At 42.2% G+C, this 27,331-nt stretch overlaps 3 protein-coding genes across 3 annotated transcripts; all 3 read right to left on the reverse strand.

Annotated features, from left to right (window-relative positions):
• Positions 1-533: 533 nt before the first annotated feature.
• On the reverse strand, positions 534-2,150 carry LOC128383635 (tripartite motif-containing protein 16-like; the record flags this gene model as incomplete). Its single annotated transcript, XM_053343228.1, has 1 exon — positions 534-2,150. A coding segment is annotated over exon 1 (1,617 nt), but the record flags the coding sequence as incomplete, so codon positions are not given.
• Positions 2,151-4,622: 2,472 nt separating this feature from the next.
• LOC128383636 (tripartite motif-containing protein 16-like) lies at positions 4,623-6,239 on the reverse strand (the record flags this gene model as incomplete). Its single annotated transcript, XM_053343229.1, has 1 exon — positions 4,623-6,239. A coding segment is annotated over exon 1 (1,617 nt), but the record flags the coding sequence as incomplete, so codon positions are not given.
• A 13,125-nt stretch (positions 6,240-19,364) lies between these two features.
• LOC128383637 (tripartite motif-containing protein 16-like) lies at positions 19,365-21,029 on the reverse strand. Its single transcript, XM_053343230.1, has one exon. The coding sequence runs from the start codon at positions 21,027-21,029 to the stop codon at positions 19,365-19,367; it is 1,665 nt and encodes a 554-aa protein (XP_053199205.1).
• Between the last annotated feature and the right edge of the window lie 6,302 nt (positions 21,030-27,331).

Raw genomic sequence — 27,331 nt, forward strand, 5'->3', positions numbered from 1 at the left:
TCATCCACACAGTCAGTTAGTGTAACCCAGAATGTCAGCTATGTACAAGAACATCATTAATGATTATTATCATGATCATTACAGTTTGATTGAACATTTCTTTATGAATTTACAAAGTGATGAGAACAAAATATCTGTGATGAAGGAAGTTCTGCTGTTTTCTCTGTTTAAGAAACAACAGACACAAATACATCAATACAAACATGAAACTAACATTTAGAACAAAGAGAAGTTCACATTTTCATCTGAAGAAATGTCAGTGAAGGTTAAAAACATGGTGATGAGCAGTGAGAGCCTCCATGGATAAAAACACACAGGAAAAAGTCACATTTAAAGAAACTGAACATATCAATGACACATAAAGTAAACCAAGTGTTGAATATCCCTATTAGCATGTCAGCTGATCTCTGAGCAGCTCAGAAACATGGAGACAAAAACATGAAGAATTACAACATCTGACACATGAAGTCTGAAATGACTTCTGTCTATTTCACTTTACACAACTCAGCTGTGGATACAGAATAAACATAAAGTCCAGTGTAGAGAGGCTGAGTGAATGTGGTCTGGACTCTGTGGAGGAGAGTCATGGTTTCAGAGACGCTGTAGAAGGACAGAATACCTGCTCTGTGATCCAGGTACACTCCGACTCTGGAGGAACCAGGACCTGAGACGGGAGTTTTAATGTTGTTGAACCAAAATTCATAATTGTTAGGGTAACACCATAAAGACCAAGATTTGTCATTATGTCCAAATAGAGATTCACTTCCTCTTCTGCTGATATTCTTGTATGCGACTGCTACATCAACATTTCCTCTCCACTCCACCTCCCAGTAACAACGTCCAGTCAGACTCTCTCTACTCAGGACCTGCCACCTATCACTGAATCTGTCTGTGTGACTAGAATAAGACTGTTGTTGTCTCGTATATTCTACTTTTCTGTTCCCATCAGATAATAACAGATATGTGTTTACTGTGTTTGGATCCAGAGTGATTTCACGTGAATATTTTAAGAACTCAGCTCTGGTCTTGGGTTCTGGTTCTGGTTCTGACAGTGAAACTTTCTCTTCAGTCACTGTCAGTGAGATGTTTGTCTGTTTGTCCCTCAGGATGTCCTGTAGTTTATCTCTGAGATCTGACACAGCTGCTGTCACATCCTCAAAGTATCTGAGAGGACGGATATTGATGCTGGATGAGTCTGTAGGTTCACTGAGTTGTGACACTGAGGGGTAGTTGTGTAGAAACTGGTTGTGATCCTCTGTGTGTGAGAGCTGCTTCAGTTCAGCGTCTTTCCTCTTCAGCTCAGTGATCTCCTGCTGCAGCTTCTCCTGAAGCTCTTTGACTCCACTCACTTCAGTTTCCTGCTGGGATCTGATCTGCTGCTTCACATCAGAGCTTCTTTTCTGGAGGAGACGGATCAGCTGAGTGAAGGTCTTCTCACTGTCCTCCACTGCTTTATCAGCAGAGCGAGTGACGGCCTCCACCTCCTGTTGAAGCAGCTTCACATCTTTCTCTCTGTCCTGGATTCTCTGCTGGATGTTTAGTCGACTCACCTCAAGCTCTCTCTGCCTCTCAGTCCTTTCTGCTGCAGCTGAGACTGTGTCGTGGCCTTTATGATCCTCCATAGTGCACAGATAACAGATACTCTTCTTATCTGTACGGCAGAATATCTCCATTACCTTATCATGACAAGAGCAGATGTTCTCCTGGAGCTTCTTGGAGGGCTCCACCAGCTTGTGTTTCTTTAATGGAGCTGCATCATAATGAGGCTGGAGGTGATTCTCACAGTAAGAGGCCAGACACACCAGACAGGACTTGAAGGCTTTCAGCTTCCTCCCAGTGCAGATATCACAGGCCACATCTTCAGGTCCAGCATAGCAGTGATCAGCAGGAGCAGCTTGGAGTCCAGTCTTCTTCAGCTGCTCCACTAAAGCTGCTAACATGGTGTTTTTCTTCAGGACAGGCCTCGGTGTGAAGGCCTCTCTGCACTGAGGGCAGCTGTAGATCTTCCTCTGATCCTCTCCATCCCAGAATCCTTTAATACAGCTCATACAGTAGCTGTGTCCACAGGGAAGACCCACCGGATCCTTCAGTAGATCCAGACAGATCGAACAGGAGAAGGATTCTCGGTTCAGCTGATCTCTCTGCGCCATTTCAGCTCTCAGAGGCAAAGACTGACTGAGCTTCACTTCCTGATAAATGAAACAAGTTTGAACTGATCTGAACACATCATTCTGCTGAATGCAGCCTGACAGCTGTGTGCTGAGTCACATGTTGGTTACACCCATGTATAAACTGCAGATCATTTACAGCCTCAGTTAAAGGCAAGGCAAGGCAAGGCAGTTTTATTCATATAGCGCATTTCATACACAATGGCAATTCAATGTGCTTTACATAAAACAGAAAAACATGTAATTTGAGAAACTTAAAACATACAATTAACCCCCACCCCACCCCCCCCATAATAAAAACAAAGTACAGAAAAATAGAAAGACATAAATAAAATGATTGCAGCATAAAATAATAAATTAGCTTTAAAATCATTAAAAGGACAAAGAGTGCAAATGAAAGATTAAAATGTAAACTGCTTTCGAAGAGCTCAATCATAAGCTCAGGAGAAGAGAAGTGTTTTTAACCTGGATTTAAAAATGTTCACAGTTCTGCTGGTAGTTTGTTCCAATTGTGTGCAGCATAACAGCTAAAAGCTGCTTCACCATGTTTAGTTTGAACTCTGGGCTCAACTATCTGACCTGAGTCAGTAGATCTCAGAGCTCTACTGGGTTTATATTCTACTAACATGTCATTCATGTATTCTGGACCTAAACCATTCAGTGATTTGTAGACCAGTAGCAGAACTTTAAAATCTATTCTATAGCTGACTGGGAGCCAGTGTAAAGACTTTAGAGCTGACTGGGAGCCAGTGTAAAGACTTTAGAGCTGACTGGGAGCCAGTGTAAAGACTTTAGAGCTGACTGGGAGCCAGTGTAAAGACTTTAGAACTGACTGGGAGCCAGTGTAAAGACTTTAGAGCTGACTGGGAGCCAGTGTAAAGACTTTAGAACTGACTGGGAGCCAGTGTAGAGACTTTAGAGCTGACTGGGAGCCAGTGTAAAGACTTTAGAACTGACTGGGAGCCAGTGTAAAGACTTTAGAGCTGACTGGGAGCCAGTGTAAAGACTTTAGAGCTGACTGGGAGCCAGTGTAAAGACTTGAGAACTGACTGGGAGCCAGTGTAAAGACTTAAGAGCTGGAGTAATGTGCTCTGATCTCTTTGTTCTGGTTCAAACTGGAGCTGCAGCATTCTGATGAGCTGCAGCTGTTTAATGTTTTTTTGTGGGAGTCCAGTCAGAAGACCGTTGCAGTAGTCGAGTCTACTTGAGATGAAAGCATGAATCAACTTCTCCTGGTCTGTTTGAGACATAAAACCCTTCACTCTGGATATGTTCTTAAGCTGATAGAAGGCTGTTTTGGTGACTGATTTGATGTGACTGCTGAAAGTTGCTGCAGATGTTTACTGACAGCAATCCTCTTCTCTTTATTGCCAAAAACAATGACCTCAGTTTTGTCCTGATTTAATTGAAGGAAATTTTGGTTCATCCAATTAGTTACTTGTTCTAAACAGTGACACAATGACTGTATTGGACTGTAGTCATCTGGGGACAGTGCTAGGTATATCTGTGTGTCATCTGCATAACTGTGATAGTCTACATTAGAGTTCTGCAGAATTTGACCCAAGGGCAGCATATATAGACTGAACAGAAGGGGTCCAAGAACTGACCCCTGAGGAACTCCACATGTCATAGCCACTCGATCGGATTCATAACTTCCGTTAAAGTAATGTAGTATGCAGTATTACAGTAAAAGTACTGCAGTATTATAGTGATGTAGTATGCAGTATTACAGTAAAAGTACTGCAGTATTATGAGTGATATAGTATGTAGTATTACAGTAAAAGTACACAAGCTTTGAATGAGAGGTAAACACTTTGATCACTGTTGATAAAATCCTCTTTATTGATTATTGAAGCTTCAGATTGTTGACACATCCAATCAGTAAAGGGTGATCAATGATTTCATGTTCAGATTGACTTCATCCACACAGTCAGTTAGTGTAACCCAGAATGTCAGCTATGTACAAGAACATCATTAATGATTATTATCATGATCATTACAGTTTGATTGAACATTTCTTTATGAATTTACAAAGTGATGAGAACAAAATATCTGTGATGAAGGAAGTTCTGCTGTTTTCTCTGTTTAAGAAACAACAGACACAAATACATCAATACAAACATGAAACTAACATTTAGAACAAAGAGAAGTTCACATTTTCATCTGAAGAAATGTCAGTGAAGGTTAAAAACATGGTGATGAGCAGTGAGAGCCTCCATGGATAAAAACACACAGGAAAAAGTCACATTTAAAGAAACTGAACATATCAATGAAACATAAAGTAAACAAAGTGTTGAATATCCCTATTAGCATGTCAGCTGATCTCTGAGCAGCTCAGAAACATGGAGACAAAAACATGAAGAATTACAACATCTGACACATGAAGTCTGAAATGACTTCTGTCTATTTCACTTTACACAACTCAACTGTGGCTTCAAGATAATAAACACAAAGTCCAGCACAGAGAGGCTGAGTGAATGTGGTCTGGACTCTGTGGAGGAGAGTCATGGTTTCAGAGACTCTGTAGAAGGACAGAATACCTGCTCTGTGATCCAGGTACACTCCGACTCTGGAGGAATCAGGACCTGAGAGGTGAGTTTTAATGCCTTTGAACAAAAAATTATAACTGTCAGGGTAACACCATAAAGACCAAGATTTGTCATTATATCCAAATACAGATTCATCTCCTGCTCTGCTGATATTCTTGTATGCGACTGCTACAAAAACTGTTCCTCTCCACTCCACCTCCCAGTAACAACGTCCAGTCAGACTCTCTCTACTCAGGACCTGATAATAATCAGTGAATCTGTCTGTGTGTCTAGGATAAGACTGTTGTTCTAACGTCCGTTCTACTTTTCTGTTCCCCTCAGATAATAACAGATCTGTGTGTGCTGTATTTGGATCCAGAGTGATTTCACGTGAATATTTTAAGAACTCGGCTCTGGTCTTGGGCTCTGGTTCTGGTTCTGACAGTAAAACGTCCACTTCAGTCTCTGTCAGTGAGATGTTTGTCCATTTGTCCCTCAGGATGTCCTGTAGTTTATCTCTGAGTTCTGACACAGCTGCTGTCACATCCTCAAAGTGTCTGAGAGGACGGATATTGATGCTGGATGAGTCTGTAGGTTCACTGAGTTGTGACACTGAGGGGTAGTTGTGTAGAAACTGGTTGTGATCCTCTGTGTGTGAGAGCTGCTTCAGTTCAGCGTCTTTCCTCTTCAGCTCAGTGATCTCCTGCTGCAGCTTCTCCTGAAGCTCTTTGACTCCACTCACTTCAGTTTCCTGCTGGGATCTGATCTGCTGCTTCACATCAGAGCTTCTTTTCTGGAGGAGACGGATCAGCTGAGTGAAGATCTTCTCACTGTCCTCCACTGCTTTATCAGCAGAGCGACTGACGGCCTCCACCTCCTGTTGAAGCAGCTTCACATCTTTCTCTCTGTCCTGGATTCTCTGCTGGATGTTTAGTCGACTCACCTCGAGCTCTCTCTGCCTCTCAGTCCTTTCTGCTGCAGCTGGGACTGTGTCGTGGCCTTTATGATCCTCCATAGTGCACAGATAACAGATACATTTCTTATCTGTACGGCAGAATATCTTCATCACCTCATCATGACAAGAACAAATGTTCTCCTGGAGCTTCTTGGAGGGCTCCACCAGCTTGTGTTTCTTTAATGGAGCTGCATCATAATGAGGCTGGAGGTGATTCTCACAGTAAGAGGCCAGACACACCAGACAGGACTTGAAGGCTTTCAGCTTCCTCCCAGTGCAGACATCACAGGCCACATCTTCAGTTCCAGCATAGCAGTGATCAGCAGGAGCAGCTTGGAGTCCAGTCTTCTTCAGCTGCTCCACTAAAGCTGCTAACATGGTGTTTTTCTTCAGGACAGGCCTCGGTGTGAAGGCCTCTCTACACTGAGGGCAGCTGTAGATCTTCCTCTGATCCTCTCCATCCCAGAATCCTTTAATACAGCTCATACAGTAGCTGTGTCCACAGGGAAGACCCACCGGATCCTTCAGTAGATCCAAACAGATCGAACAGGTGATTGAGTCTCGGTCCAGCTGATCTCTCTGCGCCATTTCAGCTCTCAGAGGCAACGACTGTCTGAGCTTCACTTCCTGATAAACGAAACAAGTTTGAACTGATCTGATCACGTGATCCTGCTGAATGCAGCCTGACAGCTCTGTGCTGAGTCACATGTTGGTTACACCCATCTACAATCTGTAGATCTGAAGGAAGGAAACAACTGTGTTTCCTAATTTACAGCCTCAGTTAAAGTACTGCAGTATTATGAGTGATGTAGTATGCAGTATTACAGTAAAAGTACTGCAGTACTATAGTGATGTAGTATGCAGTATTACAGTAAAAGTACTGCAGTATTATGAGTGATGTAGTATGCAGTATTACAGTAAAAGTATTGCAGTATTATGAGTGATGTAGTATGCAGTATTACAGTAAAAGTACTGCAGTATTATAGTGATGTAGTATGCAGTATTACAGTAAAAGTACTGCAGTATTATAGTGATGTAGTATGCAGTATTACAGTAAAAGTACTGCAGTATTATAGTGATGTAGTATGCAGTATTACAGTAACAGTACACAAGCTTTGAATGAGAAGAAAACACTTTGATCACTGTTGATAAAATCGTGTTCATTGATTATTGAAGCTTCAGATTGTTGACACATCCAATCAGTAAAGTGTGATCAATGATTTCATGTTCAGATTGACTTCATCCACACAGTCAGTTAGTGTAACCCAGAATGTCAGCTATGTACAAGAACATCATTAATGATTATTATCATGATCATTACAGTTTGATTGAACATTTCTTTATGAATTTACAAAGTGATGAGAACAAAATATCTGTGATGAAGGAAGTTCTGCTGTTTTCTCTGTTTAAGAAACAACAGACACAAATACATCAATACAAACATGAAACTAACATTTAGAACAAAGAGAAGTTCACATTTACATCTGAAGAAATGTCAGTGAAGGTTAAAAACATGGTGATGAGCAGTGAGAGCCTCCATGGATAAAAACACACAGGAAAAAGTCACATGTAAAGAAACTGAAAATATAAACGACACATAAACTAAACAAAGTTTTGAATATCCCTATTAGCATGTCAGCTGATCTCTGAGCAGCTCAGAAACATGGAGACAAAAACATGAAGAATTACAACATCTGACACATGAAGTCTGAAATGACTTCTGTCTATTTCACTTTACACAACTCAGCTGTGGATCTAAGACAAATACAAAGTCCAGCATAGAGAGGCTGAGTGAATGTGGTGTGGACTCTGTGGAGGAGAGTCATGGTTTCAGAGACGTTGTAGAAGGACAGAATACCTGCTCTGTGATCCAGGTACACTCCGACTCTGGAGGAACCATGACCTGAGACGGGAGTTTGAATGTTGTTGAACCAAAATTCATAACCGTTAGGGTAACACTGTAAAGCCCAAGATTTGTCATTACGTCCAAATAGAGATTCACCTCCTGCTCTGCTGATATTCTTGTATGCGACTGCTACAAAAACTGCTATTCCTCTCCTCTCTACCTCCCAGTAATAACGTCCAGTCAGACTCTTTCTACTCAGGACCTGAAAATGATCAGTGAATCTGTCTGTGTGACTAGAATAAGACTGTGGACTCATACATTCTACTTTTCTGTTCCCCTCAGATAATAACAGCCATGTGTTTGCTGTGTTTGGATCCAGAGTGATTTTACATGAAAACTTTAAGAACTCAGCTCTGGTCTTGGGTTCTGGTTCTGGCAGTAAAACGTCCACTTCAGTCCCTGCCAGTGAGATGTTTGTCTGTTTGTCTCTCAGGATGTCCTGTAGTTTATCTCTGAGCTGTGACACAGCTGCTGTTACTTCTTCAAAGTAGCTCAGAGGACGGATATTGATGCTGGATGAGTCTGTAGGTTCACTGAGTTGTGACACTGAGGGGTAGTTGTGTAGAAACTGGTTGTGATCCTCTGTGTGTGAGAGCTTCTTCAGTTCAGCGTCTTTCCTCTTCAGCTCAGTGATCTCCTGCTGCAGCTTCTCCTGAAGCTCTTTGACTCCACTCACTTCAGTTTCCTGGTGGGATCTGATCTGCTGCTTCACATCAGAGCTTCTTTTCTGGAGGAGACGGATCAGCTGAGTGAAGATCTTCTCACTGTCCTCCACTGCTTTATCAGCAGAGCGACTGACCGCCTCCACCTCCTGTTGAAGCAGCTTCACATCTTTCTCTCTGTCCTGGATTCTCTGCTGGATGTTTAGTCGACTCACCTCGAGCTCTCTCTGCCTCTCAGTCCTTTCTGCTGCAGCTGAGACTGTGTCGTGGCCTTTATGATCCTCCATAGTGCACATATAACAGATACACTTCTTATCTGTACGGCAGAATATCTTCATCACCTCATCATGACGAGAGCAGATGTTCTCCTGGAGCTTCTTGGAGGGCTCCACCAGCTTGTGTTTCTTTAATGGAGCTGCATCATAATGAGGCTGGAGGTGATTCTCACAGTAAGAGGCCAGACACACCAGACAGGACTTGAAGGCTTTCAGCTTCCTCCCAGTGCAGACATCACAGGCCACATGTTCAGGTCCAGCATAGCAGTGATCAGTAGGAGCAGCTTGGAGTCCAGTCTTCTTCAGCTGCTCCACTAAAGCTGCTAACATGGTGTTTTTCTTCAGGACAGGCCTCGGTGTGAAGGCCTCTCTGCACTGAGGGCAGCTGTAGATTCTCCTCTGATCCTCTCCATCCCAGAATCCTTTAATACAGCTCATACAGTAGTTGTGTCCACAGGTAGTAGTCACCGGATCCTTCAGTAGATCCAGACAGATCGAACAGGAGAAGGATTCTCGGTCCAGCTGATCTCTCTGCGCCATTTCAGCTCTCAGAGGCAACGACTGACTGAGCTTCACTTCCTGATAAACGAAACAAGTTTGAACTGATCTGATCACGTGATCCTGCTGAATGCAGCCTGACAGCTCTGTGCTGAGTCACATGTTGGTTACACCCATCTACAACCTGTAGATCTGAAGGAAGGAAACACCTGTATTTCCTCATTTACAGCCTCAGTTAAAGTGATGTAGTATGCAGTATTACAGTAAAAGTACTGCAGTATTATAGTGATGTAGTATGCAGTATTACAGTAAAAGTACTGCAGTATTATAGTGATGTAGTATGCAGTATTACAGTAAAAGTACTGCAGTATTATGAGTGATGTAGTATGCAGTATTACAGTAAAAGTACTGCAGTATTATAGTGATGTAGTATGCAGTATTACAGTAAAAGTACTGTAGTATTATGAGTGATGTAGTATGCATTATTACAACAAAAGTACTGCAGTATTATAGTGATGTAGTATGCAGTATTACAGTAAAAGTACTGCAGTATTATGAGTGATGTAGTATGCAGTATTACAGTAAAAGTACTGAAGTATTATAGTGATGTAGTATGTAGTATTACAGTAAAAGTACTGCAGTATTATGAGTGATGTAGTATGCAGTATTACAGTAAAAGTACTGCAGTATTATGAGTGATGTAGTATGCAGTATTACAGTAAATGTACTGCAGTATTATAGTGATGTAGTATGCAGTATTACAGTAAAAGTACTGCAGTATTATGAGTGATGTAGTATGCAGTATTACATTAAAAGTACACAAGCGTTGAATGAGAAGAAAACACTTTGATCACTGTTGATAAAATCATGTTTATTGATTATTGAAGCTTCAGATTGTTGACACATCCAATCAGTAAAGTGTGATCAATGATTTCATGTTCAGATTGACTTCATCCACACAGTCAGTTAGTTTAACCCAGAATGTCAGCTATGTACAAGAACATCATTAATGATTATTATCATGATCATTACAGTTTGATTGAACATTTCTTTATGAATTTACAAAGTGATGAGAACAAAATATCTGTGATGAAGGAAGTTCTGCTGTTTTCTCTGTTTAAGAAACAACAGACACAAATATATCAATACAAACATGAAACTAACATTTAGAACAAAGAGAAGTTCACATTTTCATCTGAAGAAATGTCAGTGAAGGTTAAAAACATGGTGATGAGCAGTGAGAGCCTCCATGGATAAAAACACACAGGAAAAAGTCACATTTAAAGAAACTAAACATATCAATAAAACATAAAGTAAAGAAAGTGTTGAATATCCCTATTAGCATGTCAGCTGATCTCTGAGCAGCTCAGAAACATGGAGACAAAAACAGGAAGAAGTACAACATCTGACACATGAAGTCTGAAATGACTTCTGTCTATTTCACTTCACACAACTCAGCTGTGGATCCAACACAAACACAAAGTCCAGCATAGAGAGGCTGAGTGAATGTGGTCTGGACTCTGTGGAGGAGAGTCATGGTTTCAGAGACGCTGTAGAAGGACAGAATACCTGCTCTGTGATCCAGGTACACTCCGACTCTGGAGGAATCAGGACCTGAGACAGGAATTTTAATGCTGTTGAAGCAAAATTCATACCTGTCAGGGAAACACCATAAAGACCAAGATTTTTCATTATTTCCAAATATAGATTTATCTCCTGCTCTGCTGATATTCTTGTATGCGACTGCTACATAAACTCCTCCTCCCCACTTCACCTCCCAGTAACAACGTCCAGTCAGACTCTCTCTACTCAGGACCTGCTGCCATTCAGTGAATCTGTCTGTGTGACTAGAAAAAGACTGATGTTGTCCCGTCCGTTCTACTTTTCTGTTCCCCTCAGATAATAACAGCTGTGTGTTTGCTGTGTTTGGATCCAGAGTGATTTCACGTGAATATTTGAAGAACTCAGCTCTGGTCTTGGGTTCTGGTTCTGACAGTAAAACCACTTCAGTCCCTGTCAGTGAGATGTTTGTCCATTTGTCCCTCAAGATGTCCTGTAGTTTATCTCTGAGCTCTGACACAGCTGCTGTCACATCCTCAAAGTATCTGAGAGGACGGATATTGATGCTGGATGAGTCTGTAGGTTCACTGAGTTGTGACACTGAGGGGTAGTTGTGTAGAAACTGGTTGTGATCCTCTGTGTGTGAGAGCTGCTTCAGTTCAGCGTCTTTCCTCTTCAGCTCAGTGATCTCCTGCTGCAGCTTCTCCTGAAGCTCTTTGACTCCACTCACTTCAGTTTCCTGCTGGGATCTGATCTGCTGCTTCACAACAGAGCTTCTTTTCTGGAGGAGACGGATCAGCTCAGTGAAGATCTTCTCACTGTCCTCCACTGCTTTATCAGCAGAGCGACTGACGGCCTCCACCTCCTGTTGAAGCAGCTTCACATCTTTCTCTCTGTGCTGGATTCTCTGCTGGATGTTTAGTCGACTCACCTCGAGCTCTCTCTGCCTCTCAGTCCTTTCTGCTGCAGCTGGGACTGTGTCGTGGCCTTTATGATCCTCCATAGTGCACAGATAACAGATACACTTCTTATCTGTACGGCAGAATATCTTCATCACCTCATCATGACGAGAGCAGATGTTCTCCTGGAGCTTCTCCGAGGGCTCCACCAGCTTGTGTTTTTTAAATGTAGGTGATTCATAATGAGGTTGGAGGTGATTCTCACAGTAAGAGGCTGGACAGGTCAGACAGGACTTGAGGGCTTTCAGCTTCCTCCCAGTGCAGACATCACAGGCCACATCTTCAGGTCCAGCATAGCAGTGATCAGCAGGAGCAGATAGGAGTCCAGTCTTCTTCAGCTGCTCCACTAAAGCTGCTAACATGGTGTTTTTCTTCAGGACAGGCCTCCGTCTGAAGGCCTCTCTGCACTGAGGGCAGCTGTAGATCTTCCTCTGATCCTCTCCATCCCAGTGTGATTTAATACAGCTCATACAGTAGCTGTGTCCACAGGTAGTAGTCACCGGATCCTTCAGTAGATCCAGACAGATGGAACAGCTGATTGAGTCTCGGTCCAGCTGATCTCTCTGCGCCATTTCAGCTCTCAGAGGCAACGACTGTCTGAGCTTCACTTCCTGATAAGTTTAATAAGTTTGAGTTCTGATCTGATAAGGAAACAGGTTTGAACTTTGATCTGATCATGTGATTCAGTCATAAATGCAGCCTGACAGCTCTGTGCTGAGTCACATGTTGGTTACACCCATCTACAAACTGTAGATCTGAGGGAAGGAAACAACTGTATTTCCTCATTTACAGCCTCAGTTAAAGTACTGCAGTATTATGAGTGATGTGGTATGCAGTATTACAGTAAAAGTATTGCAGTATTATAGTGATGTAGTATGCAGTATTACAGTAAAAGTATTGCAGTATTATAGTGATGTAGTATGCAGTATTACAGTAAAAGTACTGCAGTATTATAGTGATGTAGTATGCAGTATTACAGTAAAAGTACACAAGCGTTGAATGAGAAGAAAACACTTTGATCACTGTTGATAAAATCGTGTTTATTGATTATTGAAGCTTCAGATTATTGACACATCCAATCAGTAAAGTGTGATCAATGATTTCATGTTCAGATTGACTTCATCCACACAGTCAGTTAGTGTAACCCAGAATGTCAGCTATGTACAAGAACATCATTAATGATTATTATCATGATCATTACAGTTTGATTGAACATTTCTTTATGAATTTACAAAGTGATGAGAACAAAATATCTGTGATGAAGGAAGTTCTGCTGTTTTCTCTGTTTCAGAAACAACAGACACAAATACATCAATACAAACATGAAACTAACATTTAGAACAAAGAGAAGTTCACATTTTCATCTGAAGAAATGTCAGTGAAGGTTAAAAACATGGTGATGAGCAGTGAGAGCCTCCATGGATAAAAACACACAGGAAAAAGTCACATTTAAAGAAACTGATAATATAAACGACACATACATAAAGTAAAGAAAGTGTTGAATATCCCTATTAGCGTGTCAGCTGATCTCTGAGCAGCTCAGAAACATGGAGACAAAAACAGGAAGAATTACAACATCTGACACATGAAGTCTGAAATGACTTCTGTCTATTTCACTTTACACAACTCAGCTGCGGAATCAGGACCAAACCAAAGTCCAGCACAGAGAGGCTGAGTGAATGTGGTCTGGACTCTGTGGAGGAGAGTCATGGTTTCAGAGATGCTGTAGAAGCTCAGAATACCTGCTCTGTGATCCAGGTACACTCCGACTCTGGAGGAAACAGGACCTGAGACTGGAATTGTAATGCCGTTGAACCAAAAATCATACCTGTCAGGGTAACACCATAAAGACCAAGATTTGTCATTACATCCAAATACAGATTCATCTCCTGCTCTGCTGATATTCTTGTATGCGACTGCTACAAAAACTCCTCTTCTCCTCTCCACCTCCCAGTAACAACGTCCAGTCAGACTCTCTCTACTCAGGACCTGTGGCCATGTAGTGAATCTGTCTGTGTGACTAGAATAAGACTGTTGTGGACTCGTTCGTTCTGCTTTTCTGTTCCCCTCAGATAATAACAGATCTGTGTGTGCTGTGTTTGGATCCAGAGTGATTTCACGTGAATATGTTAAGAAGTCAGCTCTGGTCTTGGGTTCTGGTTCTGGTTCTGACAGTAAAACATCCACTTCAGTCACTGCCAGTGAGATGTTTGTCTCTTTGTCCCTCAGGATGTCCTGTAGTTCATCTCTGAGCTCTGACACAGCTGCTGTCACATCCTCAAAGTTTCTCAGAGGACGGATATTGATGCTGGATGAGTCTGTAGGTTCACTGAGTTGTGACACTGAGGGGTAGTTGTGTAGAAACTGGTTGTGATCCTCTGTGTGTGAGAGCTGCTTCAGTTCAGCGTCTTTCCTCTTCAGCTCAGTGATCTCCTGCTGCAGCTTCTCCTGAAGCTCTTTGACTCCACTCACTTCAGTTTCCTGCTGGGATCTGATCTGCTGCTTCACATCAGAGCTTCTTTTCTGGAGGAGACGGATCAGCTCAGTGAAGATCTTCTCACTGTCCTCCACTGCTTTATCAGCAGAGCGACTGACGGCCTCCACCTCCTGTTGAAGCAGCTTCACATCTTTCTCTCTGTCCTGGATTCTCTGCTGGATGTTTAGTCGACTCACCTCGAGCTCTCTCTGCCTCTCAGTCCTTTCTGCTGCAGCTGGGACTGTGTCGTGGCCTTTATGATCCTCCATAGTGCACAGATAACAGATACACTTCTTATCTGTACGGCAGAATATCTTCATCACCTCATCATGACGAGAGCAGATCTTCTCCTGGAGCTTCTCCGAGGGCTCCACCAGCTTGTGTTTCTTTAATGGAGCTGCATCATAATGAGGCTGGAGGTGATTCTCACAGTAAGAGGCCAGACACACCAGACAGGACTTGAAGGCTTTCAGCTTCCTCCCAGTGCAGACATCACAGGCCACATCTTCAGGTCCAGCATAGCAGTGATCAGCAGGAGCAGCTTGTAGTCCAGTCTTCTTCAGCTGCTCCACTAAAGCTGCTAACATGGTGTTTTTCTTCAGGACAGGCCTCCGTCTGAAGGCCTCTCTACACTGAGGGCAGCTGTAGATCTTCCTCTGATCCTCTCCATCCCAGTGTGATTTAATACAGCTCATACAGTAGCTGTGTCCACAGGGAAGACCCACCGGATCCTTCAGTAGATCCAGACAGATCACACAAGAGAAGGATTCTCGGTCCAGCTGATCGTTCTGCGCCATTTCAGCTCTCAGAGGCAACAACTGTCTGAGCTTCACTTCCTGATAAGTTTAATAAGTTTGAGTTCTGATCTGATAAGGGAAACAGCTTTGAACTTTGATCTGATCATGTGATTCAGTCATAAATGCAGCCTGACAGCTCTGTGCTGCGTCACATGTTGGTTACACCCATCTACAACCTGTAGATGTGAAGGAAGGAAACACCTGTATGTTCTCATTTACAGCCTCAGTTAAAGTACTGCAGTATTATAGTGATGTAGTATGCAGTATTACAGTAAAAGTACTGCAGTATTATAGTGATGTAGTATGCAGTATTGCAGTTAAAGTACTGCAGTATTATAGTGATGTAGTATGCAGTATTACAGTATAAGTACTGCAGTATTATGAGTGATGTAGTATGCAGTATTACCGTAAAAGTACTGCAGTATTATGAGTGATGTAGTATGCAGTATTACAGTAAAAGTACTGCAATATTATAGTGATGTAGTATGCAGTATTACAGTAAAAGTACTGCAGTATTATAGTGATGTAGTATGCAGTATTACAGTAAAAGTACTGCAGTATTATGAGTGATGTAGTATGCAGCATTACAGTAAAAGTACTGCAGTATTATAGTGATGTAGTATGCAGTATTACAGTAAAAGTACTGCAGTATTATGAGTGATGTAGTCTGCAGTATTACAGTAAAAGTACTGCAGTATTATAGTGATGTAGTATGCAGTATTACAGTAAAAGTACTGCAGTATTATAGTGATGTAGTATGCAGTATTACAGTAAAAGTACTGCAGTATTATGAGTGATGTAGTATGCAGTATTACAGTAAAAGTACTGCAGTATTATGTGTGATGTAGTATGCAGTATTACAATAAAAGTATTGCAGTATTATAGTGATGTAGTATGCAGTATTACAGTAAAAGTACTGCAGTATTATAGTGATGTAGTATGCAGTATTACAGTAAAAGTACTGCAGTATTATGAGTGATGTAGTATGCAGTATTACAGTAAAAGTACACAAGCTTTGAATGAGAAGAAAACACTTTGATGACTGTTGATAAAATCATCTTTATTCATTATTGAAGCTTCAGATTGTTGACACATCCAATCAGTAAAGTGTGATCAAAGATTTCATGTTCAGATTGACTTCATCCACACAGTCAGTTAGTGTAACCCAGAATGTCAGCTATGTACAAGAACATCATTAATGATTATTATCATGATCATTACAGTTTGATTGAACATTTCTTTATGAATTTACAAAGTGATGAGAACAAAATATCTGTGATGAAGGAAGTTCTGCTGTTTTCTCTGTTTAAGAAACAACAGACACAAATACATCAATACAAACATGAAACTAACATTTAGAACAAAGAGAAGTTCACATTTTCATCTGACGAAATGTCAGTGAAGGTTAAAAACATGGTGATGAGCAGTGAGAGCCTCCATGGATAAAAACACACAGGAAAAAGTCACATTTAAAGAAACTGAACATATAAACGACACATACATAAAGTAAACCAAGTGTTGAATATCCCTATTAGCGTGTCAGCTGATCTCTGAGCAGCTCAGAAACATGGAGACAAAAACAGGAAGAATTACAACATCTGACACATGAAGTCTGAAATGACTTCTGTCTATTTCACTTTACACAACTCAGCTGTGGCTCCAATCTGAACCCAAAGTCCAGCATAGAGAGGCTGAGTGAATGTGGTCTGGACCCTGTGGAGGAGAGTCATGGTTTCAGAGACGCTGTAGTAGGACAGAATACCTGCTCTGTGATCCAGGTACACTCTGACTCTGGAGGAACCAGGACCTGAGACAGGAGTTGAGATGTTGTTGAAGTATAATGTATAACCTTTAGGGTAACAATATAAAGACCAAGATTTGTCATTACATCCAAATAGAGATTGATCTCCTGCTCTGCTGATATTCTTGTATGCGACTGCTACATAAACTATACCTTTCCACTCCACCTCCCAGTAATAACGTCCAGTAAGACTCTCTCTACTCAGGACCTGAGACCTATGAGTGAATCTGTCTGTGTGACTAGAATAAGACTGTTGTTGACTCATTCTCTCTACTTTTCTGTTCCCCTCAGATAATAACAGCCATGTGTTTGCTGTGTTTGGATCAAGAGTGATTTCACGTGAATACTTTAAGAACTCAGCTCTGGTCTTGGGTTCTGGTTCTGACGGTAAAACGTCCACTTCAGTCTCTGTCAGTGAGATGTTTGTCCATTCCTCCGTCAGGATGTCCTGTAGTTTATCTCTGAGCTCTGACACAGCTGCTGTCACATCCTCAAAGTGTCTGAGAGGACGGATATTGATGCTGGATGAGTCTGTAGGTTCACTGAGTTGTGACACTGAGGGGTAGTTGTGTAGAAACTGGTTGTGATCCTCTGTGTGTGAGAGCTGCTTCAGTTCAGCGTCTTTCTTCTTCAGTTCAGTGATCTCCTGCTGCAGCTTCTCCTGAAGCTCTTTGACTCCACTCACTTCAGTTTCCTGCTGGGATCTGATCTGCTGCTTCACATCAGAGCTTTTTTTCTGGAGGAGACGGATCAGCTGAGTGAAGATCTTCTCACTGTCCTCCACTGCTTTATCAGCAGAGAGACTGACGGCCTCCACCTCCTGTTGAAGCAGCTTCACATCTTTCTCTCTGTCCTGGATTCTCTGCTGGATGTTTAGTCGACTCACCTCGAGCTCTCTCTGCCTCTCAGTCCTTTCTGCTGCAGCTGGGACTGTGTCGTGGCCTTTATGATCCTCCATAGTGCACAGATAACAGATACACTTCTTATCTGTACGGCAGAATATCTTCATCACCTCATCATGACGAGAGCAGATGTTCTCCTGGAGCTTCTCCGAGGGCTCCACCAGCTTGTGTTTCTTTAATGGAGCTGCATCATAATGAGGCTGGAGGTGATTCTCACAGTAAGAGGCAGGACAGGTCAGACAGGACTTGAAGGCTTTCAGCTTCCTCCCAGTGCAGACATCACAGGCCACATCTTCAGGTCCAGCATAGCAGTGATCAGGAGGAGCAGCTTGGAGTCCAGTCTTCTTCAGCTGCTCCACTAAAGCTGCTAACATGGTGTTTTTCTTCAGGACAGGCCTCGGTGTGAAGGCCTCTCTGCACTGAGGGCAGCTGTAGATCTTCCTCTGATCCTCTCCATCCCAGAATCTTTTAATACAGCTCATACAGTAGCTGTGTCCACAGAGAAGACCCACCGGATCCTTCAGTAGATCCAGACAGATCACACAAGAGAAGGATTCTCGGTCCAACTGATCGTTCTGCGCCATTTCAGCTCTCAGAGGCAACGACTGACTGAGCTTCACTTCCTGATAAGTTTAATAAGTTTGAGTTTTGATCTGATAAGGGAAACAGGATTGAACTTTGATCTGATCATGTAATTCAGTCATAAATGCAGCCTGACAGCTCTGTGCTGAGTCACATGTTGGTTACACCCATCTACAACCTGTAGATCTGAAGGAAGGAAACACCTGTATTTCCTCATTTACAGCCTCAGTTAAAGTCATGTAGTATGCAGTATTACAGTAAAGGTACTGCAGTATTATGAGTGATGTAGTATGTAGTATTACAGTAAAAGTACTGCAGTATTATAGTGATGTAGTATGCAGTATTACTGTAAAAATACTGCAGTATTATAGTGATGTAGTATGCAGTATTACAGTAAAAGTACTGCAGTATTATAGTGATGTAGTATGCAGTATTACAGTAAAAGTACTGCAGTATTATAGTGATGTAGTATGCAGTATTACAGTAAAAGTACTGCAGTATTATACTGATGTAGTATGCAGTATTACAGTAAAAGTACTGCAGTATTATGAGTGATGTAGTATGCAGTATTACAGTAAAAGTACTGCAGTATTATAGTGATGTAGTATGCAGTATTACAATAAAAGTATTGCAGTATTATAGTGATGTAGTATGCAGTATTACTTTACAAGTACCCAAGCGTTGAATGAGAAGAAAACACTTTGATCACTGTTGATAAAATCATGTTTATTGATTATTGAAGCTTCAGATTGTTGACACATCCAATCAGTAAAGTGTGATCAATGATTTCATGTTCAGATTGACTTCATCCACACAGTCAGTTAGTGTAACCCAGAATGTCAGCTATGTACAAGAACATCATTAATGATTATTATCATGATCATTACAGTTTGATTGAACAGTTATTTATGAATTTACAAAGTGATGAGAACTAAATATCTGTGATGAAGGAAGTTGTGCTGTTTTCTCTGTTTAAGAAACAACAGACACAAATACATCAATACAAACATGAAACTAACATTTAGAACAAAGAGAAGTTCACATTTTCATCTGAAGAAATGTCAGTGAAGGTTAAAAACATGGTGATGAGCAGTGAGAGCCTCCATGGATAAAAACACACAGGAAAAAGTCACATTTAAAGAAACTGATAATATAAACGACACATACATAAAGTGAAATAAAGTGTTGAATATCCCTATTAGCGTGTCAGCTGCTCTCTGAGCAGCTCAGAAACATGGAGACAAAAACATGAAGAATTACAACATCTGACACATGAAGTCTGAAATGACTTCTGTCTATTTCACTTTACACAACTCAGCGGTGGATCCAACATAAAAAACATAAAGTCCAGCATAGAGAGGCTGAGTGAATGTGGTCTGGACTCTGTGGAGGAGAGTCATGGTTTCAGAGACGCTGTAGAAGGACAGAATACCTGCTCTGTGATCCAGGTACACTCCGACTCTGGAGGAAACAGGACCTGAGACGAGAGTTTTAATGCTGTTGAACCAAAATTGATCATTGTCAGGGTAACACCATAAAGACCAAGATTTGTCATTATGTCCAAATAGAGATTCATTTCCTGCTCTGCTGATATTCTTGTATGCGACTGCTACAAAAACTACACCTCCGCTCCACTCCACCTCCCAGTAACAACGTCCAGTCAGACTCTCTCTACTCAGCACCTGACTCTTATCAGTGAATCTGTCTGTGTGACTAGAATAAGACTGTTGTTGTCTTGTCCATTCTACTTTTCTGTTCCCCTCAGATAATAACAGCTGTGTGTTTACTGTGTTTGGATCCAGAGTGATTTCACGTGAATATTTTAAGAACTCAGCTCTGGTCTTGGGTTCTGGTTCTGACAGTAAAACGTCCATTTCAGTCTTTGTCAGTGAGATGTTTGTCCATTTGTCCCTCAAGAAGTCCTGTAGTAGATCTCTCAGCTCTGACACAGCTGCTGTCACATCCTCAAAGTATCTGAGAGGACGGATATTGATGCTGGATGAGTCTGTAGGTTCACTGAGTTGTGACACTGAGGGGTAGTTGTGTAGAAACTGGTTGTGATCCTCTGTGTGTGAGAGCTGCTTCAGTTCAGCGTCTTTCCTCTTCAGCTCAGTGATCTCCTGCTGCAGCTTCTCCTGAAGCTCTTTGACTCCACTCACTTCAGTTTCCTGGTGGGATCTGATCTGCTGCTTCACATCAGAGCTTCTTTTCTGGAGGAGACGGATCAGCTCAGTGAAGATCTTCTCACTGTCCTCCACGGCTTTATCAGCAGAGCGACTGACGGCCTCCACCTCCTGTTGAAGCAGCTTCACATCTTTCTCTCTGTCCTGGATTCTCTGCTGGATGTTTAGTCGACTCACCTCGAGCTCTCTCTGCCTCTCAGTCCTTTCTGCTATAGCTGGGACTGTGTCGTGGCCTTTATGATCCTCCATTGTGCACAGATAACAGATAGACTTCTTATCTGTACGGCAGAATATCTTCATCACCTCATCATGACGAGAGCAGATGTTCTCCTGGAGCTTCTTGGAGGGCTCCACCAGCTTGTGTTTCTTTAATGGAGCTGCATCATAGTGAGGCTGGAGGTGATTCTCACAGTAAGAGGCCAGACACACCAGACAGGACTTGAAGGCTTTCAGCTTCCTCCCAGTGCAGACATCACAGGCCACATCTTCAGGTCCAGCATAGCAGTGATCAGCAGGAGCAGCTTGGAGTCCAGTCTTCTTCAGCTGTTCCACTAAAGCTGCTAACATGGTGTTTTTCTTCAGGACAGGCCTCGGTGAGAAGGCCTCTCTGCACTGAGGGCAGCTGTAGATCTTCCTCTCATCCTCTCCATCCCAGAATCCTTTAATACAGCTCATACAGTAGCTGTGTCCACAGGGAAGACCCACCGGATCCTTCAGTAGATCCAGACAGATGGAACAGCTGATTGAGTCTCGGTCCAGCTGATCTCTCTGCGCCATTTCAGCTCTCAGAGGCAACGACTGACTGAGCTTCACTTCCTGATGACTTTAATAAGTTTGAGTTCTGATCTGATAAGGGAAACAGATTTGCACAGATATGATCACGTGATCCTGCTGAATGCAGCCTGACAGCTCTGTGCTGAGTCACATGTTGGTTACACCCATCTACAACCTGTAGATCTGAAGGAAGGAAACACCTGTATTTCCTCATTTACAGCCTCAGTTAAAGTACTGCAGTATTATAGTAAAAGTACTGCAGTATTATAGTCATGCAGTATGCAGTATTATAGTAAAAGTACTGCAGTATTATGAGTGATGTAGTATGCAGTATTACAGTAAAAGTACTGCAGTATTATGAGTGATGTAGTATGCAGTATTACAGTAAAAGTACTGCAGTATTATGAGTGATGTAGTATGCAGTATTACAGTAAAGTACTGCAGTATTATAGTGATGTAGTATGCAGTATTACAGTAAAAGTACTGCAGTATTATGAGTGATGTAGTATGCAGTATTACAGTAAAAGTACTGCAGTATTATGAGTGATGTAGTATGCAGTATTATAGTAAAAGTACTGCAGTATTATAGTGATGTAGTATGCAGTATTACAGTAAAAGTACTGCAGTATTATAGTGATGTAGTATGTAGTATTACAGTAAAAGTACTGCAGTATTATGAGTGATGTAGTATGCAGTATTACAGTAAAAGTACTGCAGTATTATGAGTGATGTAGTATGCAGTATTATAGTAAAAGTACTGCAGTATTATAGTGATGTAGTATGCAGTATTACAGTAAAAATACTGCAGTATTATAGTGATGTAGTATGCAGTATTACAGTAAAAGTACTGCAGTATTATAGTGATGTAGTATGCAGTATTACAGTAAAAGTACTGCAGTATTATAGTGATGTAGTATGCAGTATTACAGTAAAAGTACTGCAGTATTATAGTGATGTAGTATGCAGTATTACAGTAAAAGTACTGCAGTATTATAGTGATGTAGTATGTAGTATTACAGTAAAAGTACTGCAGTATTATGAGTGATGTAGTATGCAGTATTACAGTAAAAGTACTGCAGTATTATGAGTGATGTAGTATGCAGTATTACAGTAAAAGTACTGCAGTATTATAGTGATGTAGTATGCAGTATTACAGTAAAAGTACTGCAGTATTATAGTGATGTAGTATGCAGTATTACAGTAAAAGTACTGCAGTATTATAGTGATGTAGTATACAGTATTACAGTAAAAGTACTGCAGTATTATGAGTGATTTAGTATGCAGTATTACAGTAAAAGTACTGCAGTATTATAGTGATGTAGTATGCAGTATTACAGTAAAAGTACTGCAGTATTATGAGTGATGTAGTATACAGTATTACAGTAAAAGTACTGCAGTATTATGAGTGATTTAGTATGCAGTATTACAGTAAAAGTACTGCAGTATTATAGTGATGTAGTATGCAGTATTACAGTAAAAGTACTGCAGTATTATAGTGATGTAGTATGCAGTATTACCGTAAAAGTACTGCAGTATTATGAGTGATGTAGTATGCAGTATTACAGTAAAAGTACTGCAGTATTATGAGTGATGTAGTATGCAGTATTACAGTAAAAGTACTGCAGTATTATAGTGATGTAGTATGCAGTATTACAGTAAAAGTACTGTAGTATTATAGTGATGTAGTATGCAGTATTACAGTAAAAGTACTGTAGTATTATAGTGATGTAGTATGCAGTATTACAGTAAAAGTACTGCAGTATTATAGTGATGTAGTATGCAGTATTACAGTAAAAGTACTGTAGTATTATAGTGATGTAGTATGCAGTATTACAGTAAAAGTAGTGGTTTGCAGCTGGTATGAAACCTTTGGCTGTTTAAATAAGCGTATGTTTCCTTTTTGTCCTAATCGCGATGCCGTCGCTTCATTGGCTCTAAGCCCGCCTCCTTTCTCCGGGTCTGGCAGCTGATTGGCTGATGGAGCCGTCACTCAGCGAAGAGCAGCTGTTGTCTTGGTTTCATGTTTGCTTTATCAGGGTTTTATTGTCGTTTTAACGCGTTATAATGTTTGTTTAATGAGAGGAACGGCTGAACATAAACACTTCCGGTTTCAACTCTGACGATATGAGACACAGTTTGGTTTGTAGCAGCAGGAAAACACGTTTGGTAAGAGCTGATATGATTCCTGTTTCTGTTCATTCTGAATATGAAAAGAAGGTTTATTATAATTAATATAAATGTGCTTTCAGTTTTCAGTGATGGACTCTGACTCATCTTTCTCATCCTCCTTTTTCTTTCTTTCTTTCTTTCTTTTTTTTAGACTCTTTTTACAGCTGCTAAAGCAACCCTAAAAGTAAATAAATGATTTTCCTAAAAATTACTTGATACAGCTTTAATTATTTAGCGAGCCTGAGAGAGAGAGAGAGAGAGAGAGAGAGAGAGAGAGAGAGAGAGAGAGAGAGAGAGAGAGAGAGAGAGAGAGAGAGAGAGAGAGAGAGAGAGAGAGAGAGAGAGAGAGAGAGAGAGAGATGAGACAAACTCTTCTACTACAGGTTCACATGCTTTTATTTTGACAGGTTTAATGTTCTTTAGATAGTTCTGTCATTCATATATAATCTTTCCCTCATCTTCATTCAAGGGCCACATACAGCCCAATTTGATCTAATGAGGGCCGGTCCATTAAAAAGAAGGAAGGAAGGAAGGTAGGAAGCAAGGGAGGAAGGACAGATAGAAGGAAGAGAAGACAGGATGAAAAGATGGAAGGAAGAAAGGGAAGATCGAAGGAAGGGAGGATTTAATTTTATTCAGAGAAACATTTTCATATTAAATCTCTCCATGTGTGACTCTCAGAAGATGGAGTCAACCTGCAGTCCGTCTCTGCTGGATCTGAAGCAACTGTCGGTCAACCTGGTGGACTGTATGAAGACAGACTTGAGACCAGCTGACCTGAGACCAGCCGACCTGAGACCAGCTGACCTGAGACCAGCTGACCTGAGACCAGCCGACCTGAGACCAGCTGACCTGAGACCAGCTGACCTGAGACCAGCTGACCTGAGACCAGCCGACCTGAGACCAGCCGACCTGAGACCAGCTGACCTGAGACCAGCTGACCTGAGACCAGCTGACCTGAGACCAGCTGACCTGACACCAGCTGACCTGAGACCAGCTGTGACGCAGGAACCAGAAGGTGAGCATTTTCTAGTAATTAAAGGATGAAACGAAGCTCTTTTTGGGGCAGAAACACCTTTTTTTTTGTAGTAGCAGTTTCAGTGAGTATCTTAATGTTCACACCCTGACGCTGAACTGAGCATTAACAGCTGTATCCTGTTGTTCTCATCCAGCTGCTTATAAATGAACTGGTCTTGCTTTCAGGCTCTTCAGTCCTCAGTCTGAGGCAGCTGTCCGTCTTCTTGGTGGACTGCATGAAACCTCCAGGACTCAACGGTCAGATCGTCCGTCTGCATCGAGTCAAGATCGACTCCGAAGAAGACGATGATGACGACGACGACGGTTTGGAGACAAATGCTGTGAACCCTGATTGGTGCGACACCGACACGGGAGCAGAGATGAGTTTGTGTAAAGAAGAAGAAACGGCGGTGAGGTGTGACGACAGAGAGTCCGACTGGGAGGAAACTAAAACTGAAGAAACAGACGAACACGAAACAGGAAGTGAAGAAACTGGAGATGAAGGTAAATGTTTCATTAAAAGACCTCACTCACTCACTGACTGCTTCCTGGGGTTGGCTATCGTTTAAAAACGGATGATACCAGCACCAATCATCAAGAACCCTTCAAACGATACCAATACCAACTGAGTACTTCATTAGATTCCCATCATTCTGTTATCGTGTGTAACAGGCGTGTAGTGGAGACACACTTTAGGGCGTTTAGGAGGCATCTTGGCTGCTGAACTGCTAAACGAGCTTCGACGAGCTTCAGCTGCTTGATAACGAGTTCATAATTAGAATCAGATGTGTTAGAGTGGGGCAGCAGCTCTCCAGGAGTAGGTTCAATCAATCAATCAATCAATAAATTAATCTTTATTTGTATAGCACCAAATCACAACAAAGTCATCTCAAGCCACTTTCCACATAGAGCAGGTCTAAACTGAACTCTTCAGGTTTTAACTTTAAAGAGACCCAACATTCCCACATGAGCAACGCTTGGTGACAGTAGAGAGAAAAAACTCCCTTTTAACAGGAAGAACCCTCAGAACCAGACTCAGAGTGGGAGAACATCTGCCTGGACCGGTTGGAGTAGAGAGGAGAGAGAGGAAGGAGAGGAGAGAGAGAGAGAGGAAGGAGAGGAGAGAGGAGAGAGAGGAAGGAGAGGAGAGAGAGAGAGAGGAAGGAGAGGAGAGAGGAGAAAGAGGCAGGAGAGGAGAGAGAGAGAGGAAGGAGAGGAGAGAGAGGAAGAGGAGGAGAGAGAGGAGAGAGGAAGGAGAGGAGAAGAGAGAGAGGAAGGAGAGGAGAGAGAGAGGAAGAGGAGTAGAGAGGAGGGAGAGAGGAAGGAGAGGAGAGAGAGAGGAAGGAGAGGAGAGAAAGGAAGGAGAGGAGAGAGAGAGAGGAAGGAGAGAGGAGAGAGAGGAAGGAGAGGAAGGAGAGGAAGGAGAGGAGAGAGAGAGAGAGAAGGAGAGAGAGGAATGCTTGACTACATGCTTGGAAAGGGAATGGAGGCTTTTTAGTTGGTTGTAATCTGCAACTTCACCACTAGATGGCACTAAATCCTACACACTGCTACTTACTATGCTGTTAATATTAAAGTTAATCAAAGTTTTGCTGTCTCTTTATATCACTCTTCTCTTAGAAAGAAAGACATGAATCTAAAGTGTTTTGTTAAAGGATCCTGATCAAACATTTTTCCTTATTTCTTCTCTTTCTCAGGAGGGAGAGGAAGAGGAGAGAGGAAGGAGAGAGAGAGAGAGAGAGAGAGAGGAAGGAGAGGAGAGGACAGAGAGGAATGCTTGACTACATGCTTAGAAAGGGAATGGAGGCTTTTTAGTTGGTTGTAATCTGCAACTTCACCACTAGATGGCACTAAATCCTACACATTGCTACTTTAGATATTATTAATATTAAAGTTAATCAAAGTTTTGCTGTTGATGATGACGTGTCTCTTTCTAAAATACAACTCTGTTTGTCTAAGAGTGTTTTCTATCTCGTTGACTCTTTATATCTTCTCTTAGAAAGAAAGAAAGACATGAATCTAAAGTGTATTGTTAAAGAATCCTGATCAAACATTTTTCCTTATTTCTTCTCTTTCTCAGCAGAGAGAGACCAACAGGGAGCTGTCAGCAGACCCTTCACAAAGAGAAGTAACGTCATCAGACACCAGCGGCTTCACTGCGTTGTGACAGGAAGTCTACAGCCGGAGTCGAATTCGCACATTCACGAGGAGGACAGTGAAGACCAGGAGCAGACGTCAGAGGAAGATCCTCCAGAGACATGCAGCTCACCGCTGCTCACCCACACAGCACAGAAATCCTACAACTGTAAGGTGTGCAGTAAGCAGTTTGGGAGAGGGAGCACTCTGAAGGAGCATCAGCTGATCCACACCGGCGAGAGACCCTTCAAATGCGATCAGTGCGGGAAGAACTGCGCCCGGAAAGGAGATCTTAAAGTTCACATGCTCCGACACTCTGAGGAGAGACCGTTCAGCTGCAGCCACTGTCCCAAAACCTTCAAACAGGTCACGAAACTGAAGCTGCACGAACGCATCCACACGGGGGAGAAACCGTACCGCTGTCCAAGCTGTCCGAAGCGGTTCAGGCTGCAGGCGTCGCTGGTGTCGCACCAGTTGAGCCACACTGGAGAGAAACCCTTCCAGTGCCCTCTGTGCCCCAAAGCCTTCAGCTTCAGGAACAATTTAAAAAAGCACCAGATGATTCACTCCGGGGAGAAACCGCACCGCTGCTCACACTGCGGGAAGAGTTGCCGCCTGCTGCAGCACCTCGTCATCCACCAGCGCAGCCACACGGGGGAGAAACCCTTCACATGTGAGCAGTGTGGGAAAAGTTACACTCATCCTTCAACCCTTAAAAAACACCAGATGACCCACGAGGAGAAACCACCACGCTGCTCTCTGTGCGGGAAGGATTTCAGTGAACTAGCCGAGCTGATGAATCACGAGTGCGGCAGGTCTGCAGAGAAGCCACACCGCTGCCTGCAGTGTGGGAAGTGTTTCTCTCAGGCGGTGACGCTGAAGAAACACCAGCTGGTTCACTCTGAGGAGAAACCCTTCCACTGTCCAGAGTGCGGGAAGAGATTCAACCACAGAGGGAACCTGACCAAACACACCCGCATTCA

Source organism: Scomber japonicus, chromosome 22 (genome assembly GCF_027409825.1).
Source record: "Scomber japonicus isolate fScoJap1 chromosome 22, fScoJap1.pri, whole genome shotgun sequence".
Classification (NCBI taxonomy): domain Eukaryota; kingdom Metazoa; phylum Chordata; class Actinopteri; order Scombriformes; family Scombridae; genus Scomber; species Scomber japonicus.

What these genes read in the sequence shown, in the direction of transcription:
- LOC128383637 (XM_053343230.1), bottom strand. Translation starts at nt 21,029, where the DNA reads ATGGCGCAGAGAGATCAGCTGGACCGAGACTCAATCAGCTGTTCCATC.